Source organism: Triticum dicoccoides, chromosome 3B (assembly GCF_002162155.2).
Source record: "Triticum dicoccoides isolate Atlit2015 ecotype Zavitan chromosome 3B, WEW_v2.0, whole genome shotgun sequence".
NCBI lineage: Eukaryota > Viridiplantae > Streptophyta > Magnoliopsida > Poales > Poaceae > Triticum > Triticum dicoccoides.
Genome location: NC_041385.1, coordinates 831,117,507 through 831,133,353, shown reverse-complemented (window position 1 = coordinate 831,133,353; position 15,847 = coordinate 831,117,507). Strand labels below are relative to the sequence as shown.

The 15,847-nt window shown below is 45.6% G+C and overlaps 1 protein-coding gene and 1 long non-coding RNA gene across 2 annotated transcripts; one reads left to right on the top strand and one right to left on the bottom strand.

Moving 5' to 3' along the window:
• Positions 1–5,617: 5,617 nt before the first annotated feature.
• Positions 5,618–11,861, top strand: LOC119278751. Its single transcript, XR_005137946.1, has 5 exons — positions 5,618–6,742; positions 6,855–8,418; positions 8,565–9,670; positions 11,264–11,337; positions 11,429–11,861. It is a non-coding gene; the product is annotated as an uncharacterized LOC119278751 (long non-coding RNA).
• Positions 11,862–12,194: 333 nt separating this feature from the next.
• Positions 12,195–14,947, bottom strand: LOC119282535. Its single transcript, XM_037562733.1, has one exon. The coding sequence runs from the start codon at positions 14,945–14,947 to the stop codon at positions 12,257–12,259; it is 2,691 nt and encodes an 896-aa protein (XP_037418630.1). The 3' UTR covers positions 12,195–12,256.
• Positions 14,948–15,847: the final 900 nt, after the last annotated feature.

Below are 15,847 nucleotides of genomic sequence, written 5' to 3'. Positions count from 1 at the left end.
GTTTTCGGAGATGCTTCTATATTGATTGACTCATTTTGTTGAAATAGTGCAGTGTACGTAAAGAACAATTCTTGGGATGATAAGAATCACATCTTTAGAATCATAGCAACATTACATATTACATTTTTCCTTAGCTATAGCTTTGACTTTTTGTACATAATTTTTCCCATCCACTGTATGTTGATGTATTGGGGACGGTAACTATTGCCATGATCTTGATTTAGAATCTAGATGAATGCTGGCAACAATCAAATCCAAAAACACATAGTTATATCCATAGGCCCATTCCCTAGAAACAATTTCATAGGTGAGAAACACGATTTCGAATTGACATCTTACAAATATGATAGTTAGAATCATAGCAACATTACATATTACATTAATGTTTTCCTTAGCTATAGTTTTTTACTTTTTGTACATATTTTTTCCCATCCAGTGTATGTTGATGTATTGGGGACGATAACTATTGCCATGATCTTGATTTAGAATCTAGATGAATGCTGGCAATAACCAAATCCACAAACACATAGTTATATCAAAATTCCATAGGTCCATTCCCTAGAAACAATTTCATAGGTGCAAACACGATGTCAAATCGACATCTTACAAATATAATAGTGAAGTATACCATGTTCCAAATAGAAGCATGTCAAAGCCAGAACTTTGGATGTTTGTCAGTTTTCCTTTTTCTCTGTGAGAAGGACATGGATATATTATAAAATATCATCATAAGTACAAACACTTAATGCATAACAAAAATTACGTCGAGGTCTCTGGACCATCGAATGACAACTATTGCCCTTGGAATGAACCATTGATGTGATGTTTTTGTCGCTCCCCTATTAGAGCAGGACTAACCTTTTAGATGATAGCCTACCCTATCAGAGCAGGACTAACCTTTTAGATGATAGCCTACCCTATCAGAGCAGGATTGTACTCCCTTCATAAAGAAATATAAGAGTGTTTAGATCTCTAAAGTAGATCTAAATGCTCTTATATATTTTGTACAGAGGGATTAGATGATAGCCGAGAAGTTTTTGTGAAAAACCAGCGCCTTGGAGTTGAATTCATTGTGTTTGAACTCTTGAATCGATCTAAAGCGTATGATACCAGATCTTACCGTTGCACATGACCCCCAACCTCACTGACCGAACGAGATGACAGGAACCTACACTGGAGCTTCATCGACTTCGTTCAAGCGGATGAACTCGGGGAGGATCGGAGTCTGAAAGACAAAAACAGAAAAGTACACCATCTGTCCGAGTGCCGCTCCTACAAGGACTAAAAACCCATAACCTTAAACTACTAGTAGAAGTTGAGTCACTTGTCATCAGGCGCCAAAGCTGCAGTCGGATGGGAGGTGAACCCACAGGCTAGCCAGCGGGAAGAGTTTCTCCTAGCTGGCTCTTACAAGAAGGAAACTGAGATATTTATATGTATGCCCTTTAGAGATGCTTTAAACTAGAAATTTCTATTTGTTATCTCACCATCCTGCGACATATTACAAAGTTTCGGAATCAATAACGCCCGAACATCAGATTTTTAGACGCCCAGCCCGAACGTTGTTTCTACCGTACGATTTTCTGGCACAAATCACGGAACAAGCCATCTGCCATGTCACCCTTTTTCTCTTTCGGAAAGAACATCCGTCATCGCAAACGCCCTGGCTTCTCTTAGGCTGGTCACAATGGGCAAGAACATAAGCTAGTAACTTCACACTTTCCTAGACTATGTTACTACCTCCATAGTGGGTAGGAACATCTATGTAGTGTCATGCAACGATGTATTTATTAGGTTATAGACTCATTGTTTCTTGGAGTGTGTGATGTTCCGGTAACTTAGCTAGTTACCACAAGCACCTCTCTCTTCATTAAATACGTGTCACATAAGCAAAGTTGTATTGAAGTGTGTGATGTTACTCCTAAGTTCCTCCCCACTGTGACCAGCCTTATCCTTTTCCCTTTTCCCCAACGAGTCTCTCAGTCTATCCACTCCCTCCTCCACTCTACCGCTCACTTTTCTCCCCTCCATCTCGAGCTCGTGCGGAGCTGCCCGGCGGCGTATTCGGAGACCACGGCGGAGGAGCTCGTGCGGGTGGGCTGCGCTGGTGACTACTCGAGAACCGCGGTAGACTGGCGGAGGAGCTGCTCCTGGAGCTCGGGCGGCTCCGGCGACGCGCGCGCTGGTGGAGAGGAGCGGCGGGGAGGAGATGGGGGGCGATGCGTTCGACGATGGGGGTCGCCCCCTGCTACTGCCCGGGTGTTGGCGCGGCTCTGGCGACACACGAGGAGGCCACGGCGAGGAGATGCGCGAGCGGGGAGCGCGCGGAGGCGGCTCTAGCGGAGAGGAGCAACGGGGAGGAGATGGGGCGCGATGTGGCGAGCTCCTCTTCGAGGTCTATGCATGTGTGCACATCCTCCGCTTCACCTTTGGTTTCTTTCAAATCTTGTCTGTTCGTCTTTGCAAACTGTTCATGCTTCCATCTGATGCACTTATGGATACAGTGAACTATGTGCCTATGTGTGCTTTACCTTCCAGCAATTATTGGGCGAAAATTGCAACGGTTTCCATGAAAATGCTGCCATGTCTCCCAATTTTTTGCCATGCTTCCTAATTGGTTACCATGCTAGAATTGCCATGTTCTTTGTATAGTTTTGACATTATTTGTCATGTCTCAACACATGTCAGTATTCCCTTTTTTATGTGTGTTCACATTTTTGCCATGGCAACTTCCCCTATTTGTGTTGATTGTGACAGTAGGGCCCTAGCCCGGTCTGAGCAGAGAACACAGAATCAAAACATAGCAATCATTGCTCGCTTACTTAGCACGGGCAATGGTTATGTGCTTATACTATGTGCTCTCCATTTATAGTGTCACACTTCCATGTGCTTGGATGTGTTTTGACACACTGATGGACTAGATAATATGTTTTCTTCAAAATATTCATTACCGCGCATAGGTATCCGAAACTATTTTTTTGCCATGGCAACTTTTCATTGCTATGCATATGTTCTCAACATGAATTTTATTACCCAAGCCTTCACCATGATCAACTCTTTTTTTTTGTTTTTTGCTTTTGGTACATGGCAAACTCGAGAGATAAATTTTCCAATCCTTTATTTAAAATTACAAATATCTAAATTTGACATGTTTCATTACTAAAAAAATGTAAAGTTGCCATGTGTTTTTTAGAGAACACTGTCCTAAATTTTCCACGGCCCATGGAAATATTCTCAACTTGCCATCTATCTTTTTAAAGAAAAAAAAATCCTAAGTTTGCCACGAAAAACCATTTACAATTTTTTGAAAAACTTGGCATGTATTTTTTAGATAACTAAATTCCCGAAACTTGCCATGTGCTTGATGGCAAATTCCTTATCTTTTTGCCATGTGCCCTTACAATTTCCTCGAAAGTTGGCATATGTTTTTTAGAACAAATTTTCTTTACAACTTACTAATGTGGCCATTGCAAATTCCAAAACTTATTTTACCCCACATTTTGCCATGATCTAAGAAGGTAATTTGCCATGATCTTTTTAAGAATATGACAATTCTCTTATTTTTGGAGCATTCCGAGTTTCTTTGTTTTTGGATCATGGCAAATTCATTTCATGAACCATGGCAACTCTTATTGTTGCACCATGGCAAATTTATTTTTTCCAGATTGTGGCAAATTAATTTCAAAAACGTCAGAAACTTGCCATGACAAACTTTTATATGTGCAAAACATGGTAACTTCTTTTAATTAAGTTTGTTTAAAAACATGGCAAACTTCTTTTAATTAACATGTTCACAAATATCCAAACTTGCCATGGCAAGTAAAGATGTTCAGAAACATGGCAACATTGTAGATGTTTAAAAACATGGCAAATTGCCATGGCAAGTAAAGATGTTCAGAAACATGGCAACGTTGTAGATGTTTAAAAACATGGCAAATTGCCATGGCAAGTAAAGAAGTTCAGAAACATGGCAACATTTGTAGATGTTTAAAAACATGGCAAATTGCCATGGCAATTTAAGATCTCAAAAACATTCACAAACTTGCCATGAAAAACTTAAGATGTGCAAAAACATGGCAAACTTTTTTTAATTAAGTTTGTACTAAAACATGGCAAGCATGCAAACTTCTTTAACTAAGATTTTTAAAACACATGGCAAACTTGCGATGGCAACTAAATATGTTCAAAAACATGGCAACCTAAGATGTTCAAAAACATGTCAAACTTGCCATGGCAACTAAAAACAGTGTTATTTATATATGTGTTTTTTTCCATGGCAACTAACTGCATTTTTTCCATGGTTCATTGTGTCTTTTCTGCCATGTCCATTGAAGAATGTTTGTCATGGCCATTACAAATTAGTTTGAGAATACAACAAGTTTGTTCTTTCAATTTTGTTTTTGCCATGGCGATTACATGTACGATATCATACAACTTAAGATGTTTTCTTCATTTTTTCCGAAAATTCTAGAGAGAACTTTCTCAACCATATCACTTCATGGCAACTTCTTCGTTTTTTTGTAAACTCCATAGTGATGGAAACTTTTCATACCGTAGAGATGCAGATTTCCATGACTTTCTTTTTTGCGCCACTTTTTAAAACATAAACTTGAACATGGCAATTTTTTCCATAGAATGACAAAGATCATGGCAATTTTGTCGTGCAAAAGACTAGTGTTTATTAGTCATGTATAAAAACTAGGCTTTAACTAGTGATTTAATCTGGGCCTTATATTTTTTTCTTTTTAGCAGGAAAAAGGCATGTAGGGATCGTGGGTGGGGGCGTGGGCGTTCGGGTTGGGGCTTTTTCCTTTCGAACGACTAGGTTCGGTCGATCCCCCTCTGGTAACGAACGAAATCACTAACTAAGGAGTACTCCTTGAGGAGATCACTCCAACTCCCCGGGTTGCGACAAGTGGCGCGCGGTATGTGCGTCACTTGTCGCAACCTGAGAGTTTTTTCTTTTTTCATAGATCCGTTTATTCAAAATGTTTTATCTCTTAAATCGTGCGTCCAAATCTCGAACCACTTTCGCCGTTGGATTCCTCGCGTCGAGATCTTCAAAACTAGATCTCATGTTGATAGGTTTTGATGAACTTTTTTTTACGAAAAAACCGGACGAAAAAAACCGACGAAAAAACCAAACCGGAACACGGGTTTTTTCCCTTTCCAAAAGAGGCACGCTCGTGCTCTGACGAAATCACAATCGTGCCTCTCGCGGAAGCAAAACCGTGCCTCTCGGAAAAGAAAAAAACAGAAAACACGTCTTTTTTCCCTTTCCGAAAGAGGCACGCCCGTGCCTCCTGCGAAAGCACAACCGTGCTTTTCGCGGAAGCAAAACCGTGCCTCTCGCGAAAGAAAAAAAACAGAAAACATGTTTTTTTCGTTTCCGAGGAGGCAAGGCCGTGACTCGCGAAAGCACAACCGTGCCTCTCGTGGAAGCAAAACCGTGCCTCTCTCGAAAGGAAAAAAAACAGAAAACACATTTTTTTTCGTTTCCAAGAGGCACGGCCGTGCCTCTCGCGAAAGCATAACCGTGCCTCTCGCGAAAAAAACCCGTGACTCTCGCGAAAAAATGCGTTTTTTTTGCACAAAAAAATTATATATATTTTTTTAAAAAAATTGGTCAAAAAGCTAGGGAAGACCAGTGAAAAACCAAAATGTCAAAGAAACAAAACAAAAACCGTTTAAAAAGCCGAAAATGCATGCGGAAAAATAAAAAAAATAAAAATTCGGAGGGAGCGCCAAGAGCACGACACATGGCGTATGGCTGAGAGCGCGCCAAGTGGCGCTGATCGTTGCGAGGCTCTCGAAGGAGCGCTCGTTAATTAGTTGCTCCCACGAACGAAATCACTAATTAAGGAACGAGTTGTTCGGTCTGGAGATCTCCCAGGCCGAACGAGTCAGCGCCATATCGGGGTTTTTAATTCGAACAAGACTCAAATATGTTATTTCCTCTGGTCCATATTACTTGTCCTAGTCTCTCCCTAATAATAAAGCACGGATTGGGTCTCCGGGTTCACCGTCGTGGTGTTTTTGCAAAAACATCCCTAGCTTTTTCTTAAATCAACCCGCAATCCTTCTGTAAGTCAATCCGAACTGGTTCAGGAAACAGAAAAGAGAGAAGAAAAAACACCGCACCCCCGCCCATCCGCCGCGCGCCGCCACCACCGTCCCCTGTCGCCCACCGCCGCGCGCCGCCACCACCGTCCTATGTCGCCCACCGCCGCAAGCTTGAGGCGTGCTCCTCCTCCTCCTCAACTGCCGCGCCGCTCCGGCCCCACAAACGCACCTTCTCGACCCCTACCCTCCGCGCCGCTCCCGCCTCCCCTTTCCTCCATCCGCTTCCACCGCAGCCCCAACTCCACTTCCATCGACGTTTCCGCCTTCGCCGCCGCGGGTCCCCTCCTTCCCCGCCTCCTCTCTCCCTCCCCTTCCACCTCCTTCTCATCTCCTTCCCCCTCCCCGTCAGCCCCCCGTCCTGCCCTCCCACCGTGGCCATCGAACTGCCGTGCGGGATGGTCCTGGGCTCACGGGTCACGGTGGTGGCCCGGCCAAGGAAAAAGGATGGGGCGGCATCGGCGTCATAGTTCATGGTGGAGCTGCTGGGCACCAAGGCTGTGAAGGGGAAGGAGCGTCCCAGGATACTGCACTTCAACCCCAGGATCAGGGGCGATTCATCAAGCTCAACACCTGTGCGCATGTAGTGGGCGATGGGCGTCATGGCCCGACGACAACAGGGGTGAGCTTTGATTGCAGAGTCTAAATTTTGCCATGAATTTCCAGGTTCTACATGCAAATTGAATTTGCTTGCCACTTATCTGAATTTTAAGATGCTGGTTTCGACCTTTTAGTTGAAGGTGAGCTTAAGTGTGAGAAATGGACTCGGGATGATGGCGCCAAGTCAGTGGAACAATCATCAAACGTAAAATGTCTGCTCGACGGCTTGATCGGCAGGCCGGAGAGGGACAAGGCGTATGTTGCTGTTAATCTGTTGATTTGGGATGTCCTGTTCTAGGGTATGACCAACAAAGCATATCCTTTTTGCTTATTCACCTGAGCATTTTGTTTCTTTGTTATTTTATGTTTTGTTTACTCTATGTTGAACAATTATCTAGAAGCTTCTGTTTGTATGTTTTCATCAGATTTTCAGAGAAGAAACACGTGTACATGTTTGTCAGATTTTTTGGGGAAAGAAGCCTATAGAGTACACAATGATTTGGGATTTTGGATGTTTCCCATGGTCATGCACGAATTTAGTTATTGAGCAACTAACCATTCCATCATCTAAGCATCTCAGCCACCCGGTTGCTTATTTCATTCATGAGGCGACCAGTGTGGCTAAGGCGAATGCAGGTAAATCAAAATTCTATATTGAACATGTGGTACCTCCATCGTAAAAGAAAGCTAGCCAGCGGGGCATCAGACGGGCCTGCTCAGCTAGCTTTAGATTTTGTTCTGCATCAAGATTACAGATTTATAATTCTAGGTTAACCAATTCCAATGCAAGTGGCATGTATTTCTATATTTCTCTGTCCATCGTAAGGAGTACAAACTGTAAAAATTCCCACATTATCTCAAACATCTTGGTGTATGTCTATGGTCTCTTTGTATAGCTCTGAGGTTGATCTGATTTCCCTATAGGCTCAAAAAATAAAGTACTGTAATATGTCCTAAATCATATTTATATCACTTTGTAAGAGCAGCTGACAGGGGTGCATGCCTTGCTTGAATGCACACAAAATCATGTTAATATAATTTTTTGCCCTAAGCGAAATGTTTGATCTATTTCTTACTGTGTACAAGCTTATTCTATATTACTTTGAAGAAAATAGAAACTTTTATAATCATCATCTTTTATGTAGGGGTGATCCATTATTAAATCTACAAGTTCGTAGTAGATAATCATATCATTGTGTTGTTTGAAGACTGACTTGCTCTTTTGACTGGCAAAATGTTGATACTGACTAGAGGGCAAAAATTGAGTTGATCGCTACTTCTTTACTTAATTAATTAGTCTTATTCTGGGTGAATTTTTATTGTCATCCTACACAAATTATGCAGGAGTAAGAGGGCAGAAATTGAGTTGATCACTACTTCTTTGCTTAATTAATTAGTCTTATTCTTGGTGAATTTTTATTGTCATCCTACACAAATTATGCAGGGGTAAGAGTACCAATTGTTTTATGGGAATGTTGAGTGCATACTTCTGCAGTACTAAATATTGTTTATTACCCCAAATTGCTTTGTCAGAGGTATAATTTATTCTCGGATACTCTGTTATGTGGGGCCAAGCCGCAACATATCTTGAAAATTCTAGCTCGACATATCTTTGTGTGACTCATGTCCACATGTGCTAAGTTGTTTTGAGTATAATCTTAAACAGGTGGAAGCGGAATTATTGTGTATGTTGTCTAGGTACATAACATATACACTTCAAAGCCCCCTTTGTTTATTTGAAGAGTTTTGTAGCTTCTTTTCTATCTTTCAAAATTGCAGCTTTTCTTAGTTAGTGTCACTGAATTACTTAAAAGTAATTAACTTGTGCATTCTAAATACTGAAGGTGATGGTTCTAGGCATAAAGGCTGCTCGGCTTTGACTGAACTTGCTCAGAGGGGGTTCTGATCCCGTTAACCAAGGTACATAATATAATAAATATTGTTCTGGCACCAACTTGCATCGTGGGAACGAAGATTATTTGATTATAATCATAGACTATGCAGGATGATTATTTACGCTCCTAAATTTTCTTCCTCTTTCATAGTGGCAGGTAAACAACTCCATTAGTTTGGATGCTTTACCAGCTAGAAGGACTTCACGGAATTTTGCCAACATCACTAATTTAATTTATTGGGTTAGGGCGTTTGGTATTTTTTTTCTCCTGTTATAACGCACGGGCTCTTTTGCTAGTTTAGTACAAATATGGATCGAGGGAGTACATCTTTTTTGAACGCAAAAAATCAAAATAATTAGAATTGAACACGACTACAATAACTCATGGATTTAAGCTGACGTAGATGTGTCCGGGAAGAATACGGTCGGTCCAGTTCTACGTGAAATAAGGATTTGTCTAGACCGAACTACATCAGGACGTGACCATCAGCCACGAGAGGAGTCACATTTTTTTCCATCAGCCCCCAGATGATGAAGGTAACTTATTAAATCTTTTTTTTTTGAGGTTACCTAATTAAATATAAATTTTTTGAGGGTACCTAATTAAATCTTGACCAAGAGTAATCTTTAGCAAAACTGTTTATATATATCAAAAATAAAAACGTAGATGTGACCGGGAAGAATACGGCCGGTCCAGTGCTTCGAGGGAGACGAAAAGCACACGATTTGTTACAGGAACAGGAGGGAGGATTCCAGTCTGATACGGCCCGAGAAGTTCGATCGCTTAGCCGGTGCAGAATAGGCATATAGGTACGTGGCACGAGGGTATCGTTATAACTACCAGAGCAAGAGGATCGCTGTTCCAGAAAAAAAACAGAGAAGGAGAACCGACGACTTGACAACGATGGCGGCAGCGCTTCGGATTGCGGCGAAGAGGATCTGCGGTGGCTTCTCTCGGCTGCCAAGGAGCTGACATCGAGGACTAGCAATGGCGGGAGCTCTCTTCGCCGGTTCGGCTCCTCCGAATCACCAAGCCTGCTTAATAAGAACAACAAGGTATGCACACTTTTACAGGCCGTGTGGAATCAGGAAAATCTGATCCAGATTTTTTTTCGGTTCTTTCTTCCTGCGTTGAGATCAACAATGTGCCTATGCTCCGACCTTGCTAGTTAGAAAGATTACTTGCAGATTCTTCTTCCCGTTTTACTCCAGGTTCTCTTTCTAACTAACCTCATTAGGACAACTCTAACTGATCTTGCACCCGCATTAGGACAACTCTAACTGATCCTCTATCCAGCCGTAAGGGAGGATAAATTCGGTTATCCTCCTCTACGCCGCACTTAGCTGATCCCCTAAACCGAATAGAGGAGGATAATTTATCCTCCCCCGTCGAAAACCCCTCCAATCTCCCTAAATATCCTCACCGCGTGAAGCTGAGTAAAAGTGGCGCCCTCTCTCTCCCACCCTCACGCCGGCTCCATTCCCACAGCATCCGCCACCATATGCCACCGCTACCGATGACCGACCCTCCCACCGGAATGGATAGCCCGGACCCTTTCGACACCCCGTCGGACACCGCCGCCCGTTTGTCGCCACCGGAAACGACCTCCGTACCGCCGCCCGCGCCGAAGAAAAACTTGGGGATAAAAAAAGTTCATCGTGTTAAAGCTCCGGCTCAAACAGCTGCAAAGGCCGCCGGGGTGGCAATTGCCTCTCCAGCAACAACCCGCCACCCTCCCGCCGCTCCCGCCAGAGCCAAACGAGCTAGTAAACCGAAGGCAGCGGGATCGGGCCTCACCGAGGAGGCCGCGAAGAAGTAAAATGCCACAACAGCGGCCCGTCCACAGTCGGTGCCTCGTGCAGCGTCTCCGGCGACACCTACAGGCACTACTCCGGCGCGTCCGGAGGCGGTAGCCGGCAAGAAAGGCCGCGGCCGCCAAGTGTTCGATGAAACGCCAATAAGGTAAATAAAATCATCTTCGACATTTCGGCTGATGGTGATGTAGTTTGGTTGTTTTGTTGTTGTAGTGCAGAGATGAACACAACTCAACTCTTAGCATCTTTCTAGTCCTCGGCAACGATGGGGCTTGATGAGCTCAACTATGACTCAATTTGGCATCATCCAGAGGTGGACAAAGAAGAGGAGGTGGCCAAAGAACATGGTATCATGTTCATGAATCCAACCACAATGGATGAAACCACAAAAAGTATAGGGAGCTCACTCATGGGGAGATATTGACCCAAGTGGAATCCTCTTTTCGGAATGGTGGTGGTGGGTGGTGCTGATGGTACCGGCCGAGAGGATGGTGGTGGTGGTGGTGGTGGTGGCGGTGGCGGCCGAGAGGATGGTGGTGGTAGTGGCATGATCCTCCTTTTGTGGTGAATAGAGGAGGAAAAATTTCCTCCACTAACTTTACTCGGCCGGATCCTCCTTTAACTTTTAGAAGATCGGTTAGAGTTGCCCTTGTAGCGCTAACTGATTGTAAATTTTTAATACAAGTACATTTTATCAAGATTCTTTGTGCCGTCACTGTTTGTAATTAACACAAATCTTCTATCAAAATTCTTTGTGTCACTGCTTGTAATAAACACAAATCTTGTATCAAAATTTCATTGTAACTAACGCAAAGCATCTAAACTTCATTGCAGCATGGAGCCAAATCCGCCGCCAGCATTGCAGAATCCTCCACACAAGTGAAGCACCCTGCATCATCATCACCACGGTATACACTAATCTTAGCTTTAATGTTCTCTCATCAACCTGTAAAAAAGAAATTTGGTTTCTAACTCAGCTCGCTCTTCGTTTGCTTGCAGTCCACCTAAAGATGAGAAGCAGTTTCTGGCCACTGTAATGAAATTAACACTCGGCGCCGTTGTATTTACGGTTGCAGGCCTCTACGTGGAGGCCAAGTATATAATCAATGGCCCTTTCCTTGGGAGGGAGCGGCCTGTGGAGGACACTGGTGAACGTTCAGATGCTATATGCTTTATCAAGTAAAATTAGTGTCTTAGTAGTTTTATGGACCTACTGTGGATTTGTGGGATAATATAATAGTTGTGATGATGATTGTTTTGTATTCCCTCCGTCCCATAATGTAAGACGTTGTTTTTTACTCTAGTGTAGTGTTAAAAAGCGTCTTACATTATGGGACAGAGGGAGTAGTTTAGTTTAGTTGTCAATGCTTTGCTACTGTATTTGCTATGTGTCCACGCTTATATAGTGCCACACACTGTGTTGGAATTCCTCTGGTGGGTAGATGTCGCTGCTTGTGGTTGACTTTATATACTGTATATAGTAGGCCTGGCATACACGTATCTGACTCAAACACCTAACACTCTATTAATTACAAATCCAACTATAACTCAACTCGTACACTAATATTTGGCACCTATATTTTAACAAAAAAAATTATACTGAAGAACAAATGGACAGGTCTTCAACAATACATAAGGTACACTTTTTCTTGACGATAAAGCAGCAGGGTGTTGTTTTTCACTGACAACGAAGGTGTGAAGTATACAAACGTAACCAGAGTCATGAATTGAAAAGAAATGCTACTAAGGTACACTATCTTTCCTTTCAACAAAGAAAAAACAATACATAAGGTGCCCTTAGTTTCCCAGATACTCTCCAGTGTTATGTTAAATGTTAGAGACCATCTCATATCCACTCGATTTCCTCTTCTGCGAAGGAAGTGACTCGGTGCCTGGAAGCCGCTGCTGCAAGAACAACAGAAAGGCCAGCAACGCCGCCCCGCACGGTATAACCATGTCCCAAGCGACGCCGAACAGATCGTCGTGGGGGCTCGCGTATAGGTTGGAAGAGCGCATGCTCGGCGTGTAGGTCTGGGCCCTGAATACATCATACACATGAGGCATCAAGCGGAGCATGGTGCCCCCCATGTAAAACCACGGTGAGATCGCCCGAGCTCTGGACCCTCCCAAGGACGCGTTCAGGATGACCTGCGGGAGCAGGAAGCCATCCAGTATCAGCCCCGCGTACGACACAAGGTCCTGCCAGATCGTCACCCGCCATGCACCCATGCCGATTGTCGAAGCGCCGGAGTTGATCACACTGGCAGCCCCGGCCACGACTCCTCCGAGTGCGTACAACGGCAGGCATATCCATAACACGGTCCGCTCGGACATGATGGATGTACGTCGGCCAGACCATGCGAGCTGGAGAAGGCGTAGCTGCAGCACGAAGGCGATCAGTGTAGGCGCCCTCATCATGACCTCGTTCATCTCGATCCTCCGGCTCGCGGGGTGCAATTCATAGTACTGGCTCCTCCTGCTTGCGAACAGGGCCTCCGAGTTGAGCACGAGAGGGGCGAGGAACCCCATGGTGAGCACGGCGAGCATGGTTATGGACGTCGCCGAGGCCACCTCCGGGTTCCTCTTGGTGTGAAGGATCTGCAGGATGGTGAAGACACACGAGAGCGTTGTCGAGGCCACAAGCATGACGCTTTCCATGTCCATCCTTGATATGGCGTTCTCCGCTTGCGCGGAGTACATCCCGTGCATGGTGAAGTTGATCTTCGCGAAGAAGAGGCGATCGGTCTTGTCTCTGAGGCTGCTGATCGCTCCAGTTCCGTGCCCCGGCACCTTGGAATCAAGGGAAGCGAACTGCACCGTTACCAGTGTCTCACAGTCCGTTGAGCCGCCGTTTCGCTCCTGGCATCCGACCATGCACAGGATGCCCCTCTTCCGATCATAAATACCCTCTGCCAAGATCTTTCTTTTCTCAACGCTATAGTTTGAGTGGTAGGCCACATTGCTAGGATGCATCCTGATCTTGTCACGTGGAGCAGAGTAGCGTATGACATAGCTGACATTCAGCAGGTCCTCCGTCATGTCGTCAACCACCGCACGCCGGGCCGCGGCGGCGGTGGGCATGCTCCCGTAGACCACCCAACGCCTGGAGGAGGCATCGTCTTCGGCCAGAATATTGTCGGCGATCATCCCCGAGCCGACTGTGACTGGGTAGGCTTGTCCCCTGATGTCTAGCGCTTGGAAACTAAACTCAGCGTCACCGTTACTAGAGTTGAAATCTGGGAAAGAGTCTGACCATGTGATCTTCTGCCCCTTGCTCATCTCCTGGTGATGTTTCTTGGCCTCCTCCAGCATCGTGTCGTTGTAGCTGTACTTCACGTCGGAGATGTTGGTGTTGCTTCTTTGGTCGTCGATGATCGACATCACATCGTGGATCTGTTCACCGTCCGCTTGGCTAGAGTTCCAGAGCATCCCGGCCACGGCTCTCCGTTCCCGCATTGTCCACACCGCGGGGAACCATAAGCTCATCCCGATCCCGCAGTCGACCACCGGAGCAGACGCCGGCGCCGGTAGCGTAACCCGGCACGCCCTGAGGCAGAGCATGTGCCGAGACGGGTCCCAGTGCCCGTCGGCCACCAAGGCCTCATCGCCGACCAAGAAACGACGTCGACGGTAGCCCCTCTCGGTCGGCCTGGTGTCATTGAAGAGCACCGCATATGCGTGCAAGGTGGCGCCGTCCGCGCTGCACTGCATCTGGTTGACGCGCATCCGCGGAAACAGGGCGCGGCCATGATCCAGCCTGTAGGAGATCATGAGCTGTTCTTTAAGGTGGGCGCACACAGAGTTGACACCGCCGAGCGCCCGGAGCGAGCCAATAGCCGGCAGCCTCGATGGGCCGGGGCTGCAGGCCGCACGCTCGGAGTCGTACTTGTAGTGGTCGCCCTCGGTGTACGCGAGGAGGTGGATGGTCCCGAGGTCGGAGGAGCCCTCCATGCTGCCGGACACGAATGGTTCCGCGAGGCTCGGAGGGCTGGGGACATGGAGGCGGAGGACGACGTCATGGTACAGCTTGAGAGAACCGTCGGCGGCGTGCTCGGTGCCGGTCCCGACCATGCAGAGCTCGAGCGAGGCCGAGGAGTGGTAACCGTCGAGGACGAAGGCGATGGACGCGGCCTCGCTGTAATACTGGTGGCCTCCACGGCGCCAGCTACGGGGGCCAAAGAGGGTCAAGGTGCCGGTGAGGTGGACGAGAGCCGGGTTGTCCGTGCGGGACGCGCCGTGTGGAAGGAAGTGAAACGGGCGGGCTTTGTAGGGGTCGCCGTCGGGGGAAAACAGGCCCTCGGCGCCGCCAGAGAACTGGCCGCCGGAGATTTGGAAGGAGCGGATGAGTGCAACGGCGTCGTCGCCGTCGGTGTGGCGGTCCTGAGCCGGTGCCAGGGAGGGGCAGGCAGTGGAGTAAGAGGAAGCCGTGACAGCGGCGGAGAGGGTGGCCGTGGACGCAAGAAGAAGGAAGCAGAGGTGGTGCCTGTACATGGTGCGATCCCTCACTGGTGGCGCCATTTTCGGTTGGTTGAGCTGGTTAGCCGGCCATGTGTTTGCACTACTTGGTAGAAGAAGATTATAGGGGTGGAGATGGTTAGCCGGCGCTCCGTTATAGTGTATGTAGCCGGCCATTTTGTTTGGACGCTGCAGTGGCGGCCGGCTGCGACGTGGTCATGTGGAATGGCTTGACTTTACACGTACGGGATTTGCAAAAATCTCAGTCGACTAAGACTTAACTAATTAACTAAGTTAGTCTCAGTCGATGCTATATTTGTAGGATCTTATGTGAAGATCCATGCAAGTTTTTCATTTTAGTTTTCTTACATGTTATGTCACTTGAATTAGACTTGATTAAATCTTAGGCAATTGAGACCTAGCCACACCCTAACACATAAACATACGCAAGTTAATTAATGGAGTAACCAAGGATGCTTAACACACGTATACTAGCATTTAATTTAATTAGAAAATAGCTCATCAAGTACGTGATCCTTTTTATCAACGAGTAACCAAGCATTAATTAACGGTGAACTGTATAAAACATTGGTAATGATACACTGTATTCTTCAATTTTCATTTTGTAGATAATTTCACATCAATGAGCAAACAGAAAAGGTTTTAACATACTTCCCATGTGATCAATTTGTACCAAACTCCTTAGTCCATGCATAATATGATCATTATTACTACCAACAGTTTTGCTAGAACTCATCTAGATGAGATATAATTTGGTCTCATTCACATTTTATAGCCATTGAATGTGATGCTATAAGATGCGTATGTGCTGACATGGGTTGTATATGTTCTTATTTTCCAGGTGAATGAGACCAAATTATATCTCATCTAGATGAGTTCTAGGTACTCCCTACTACCAAACTAGTTAAACGCCCGTGTGTTGCCACGGCAAACATAATATCT

Coding starts and splice junctions, on each gene's coding strand:
- LOC119282535 (XM_037562733.1), bottom strand. CDS start 14,947: ATGGCGCCACCAGTGAGGGATCGCACCATGTACAGGCACCACCTCTGC.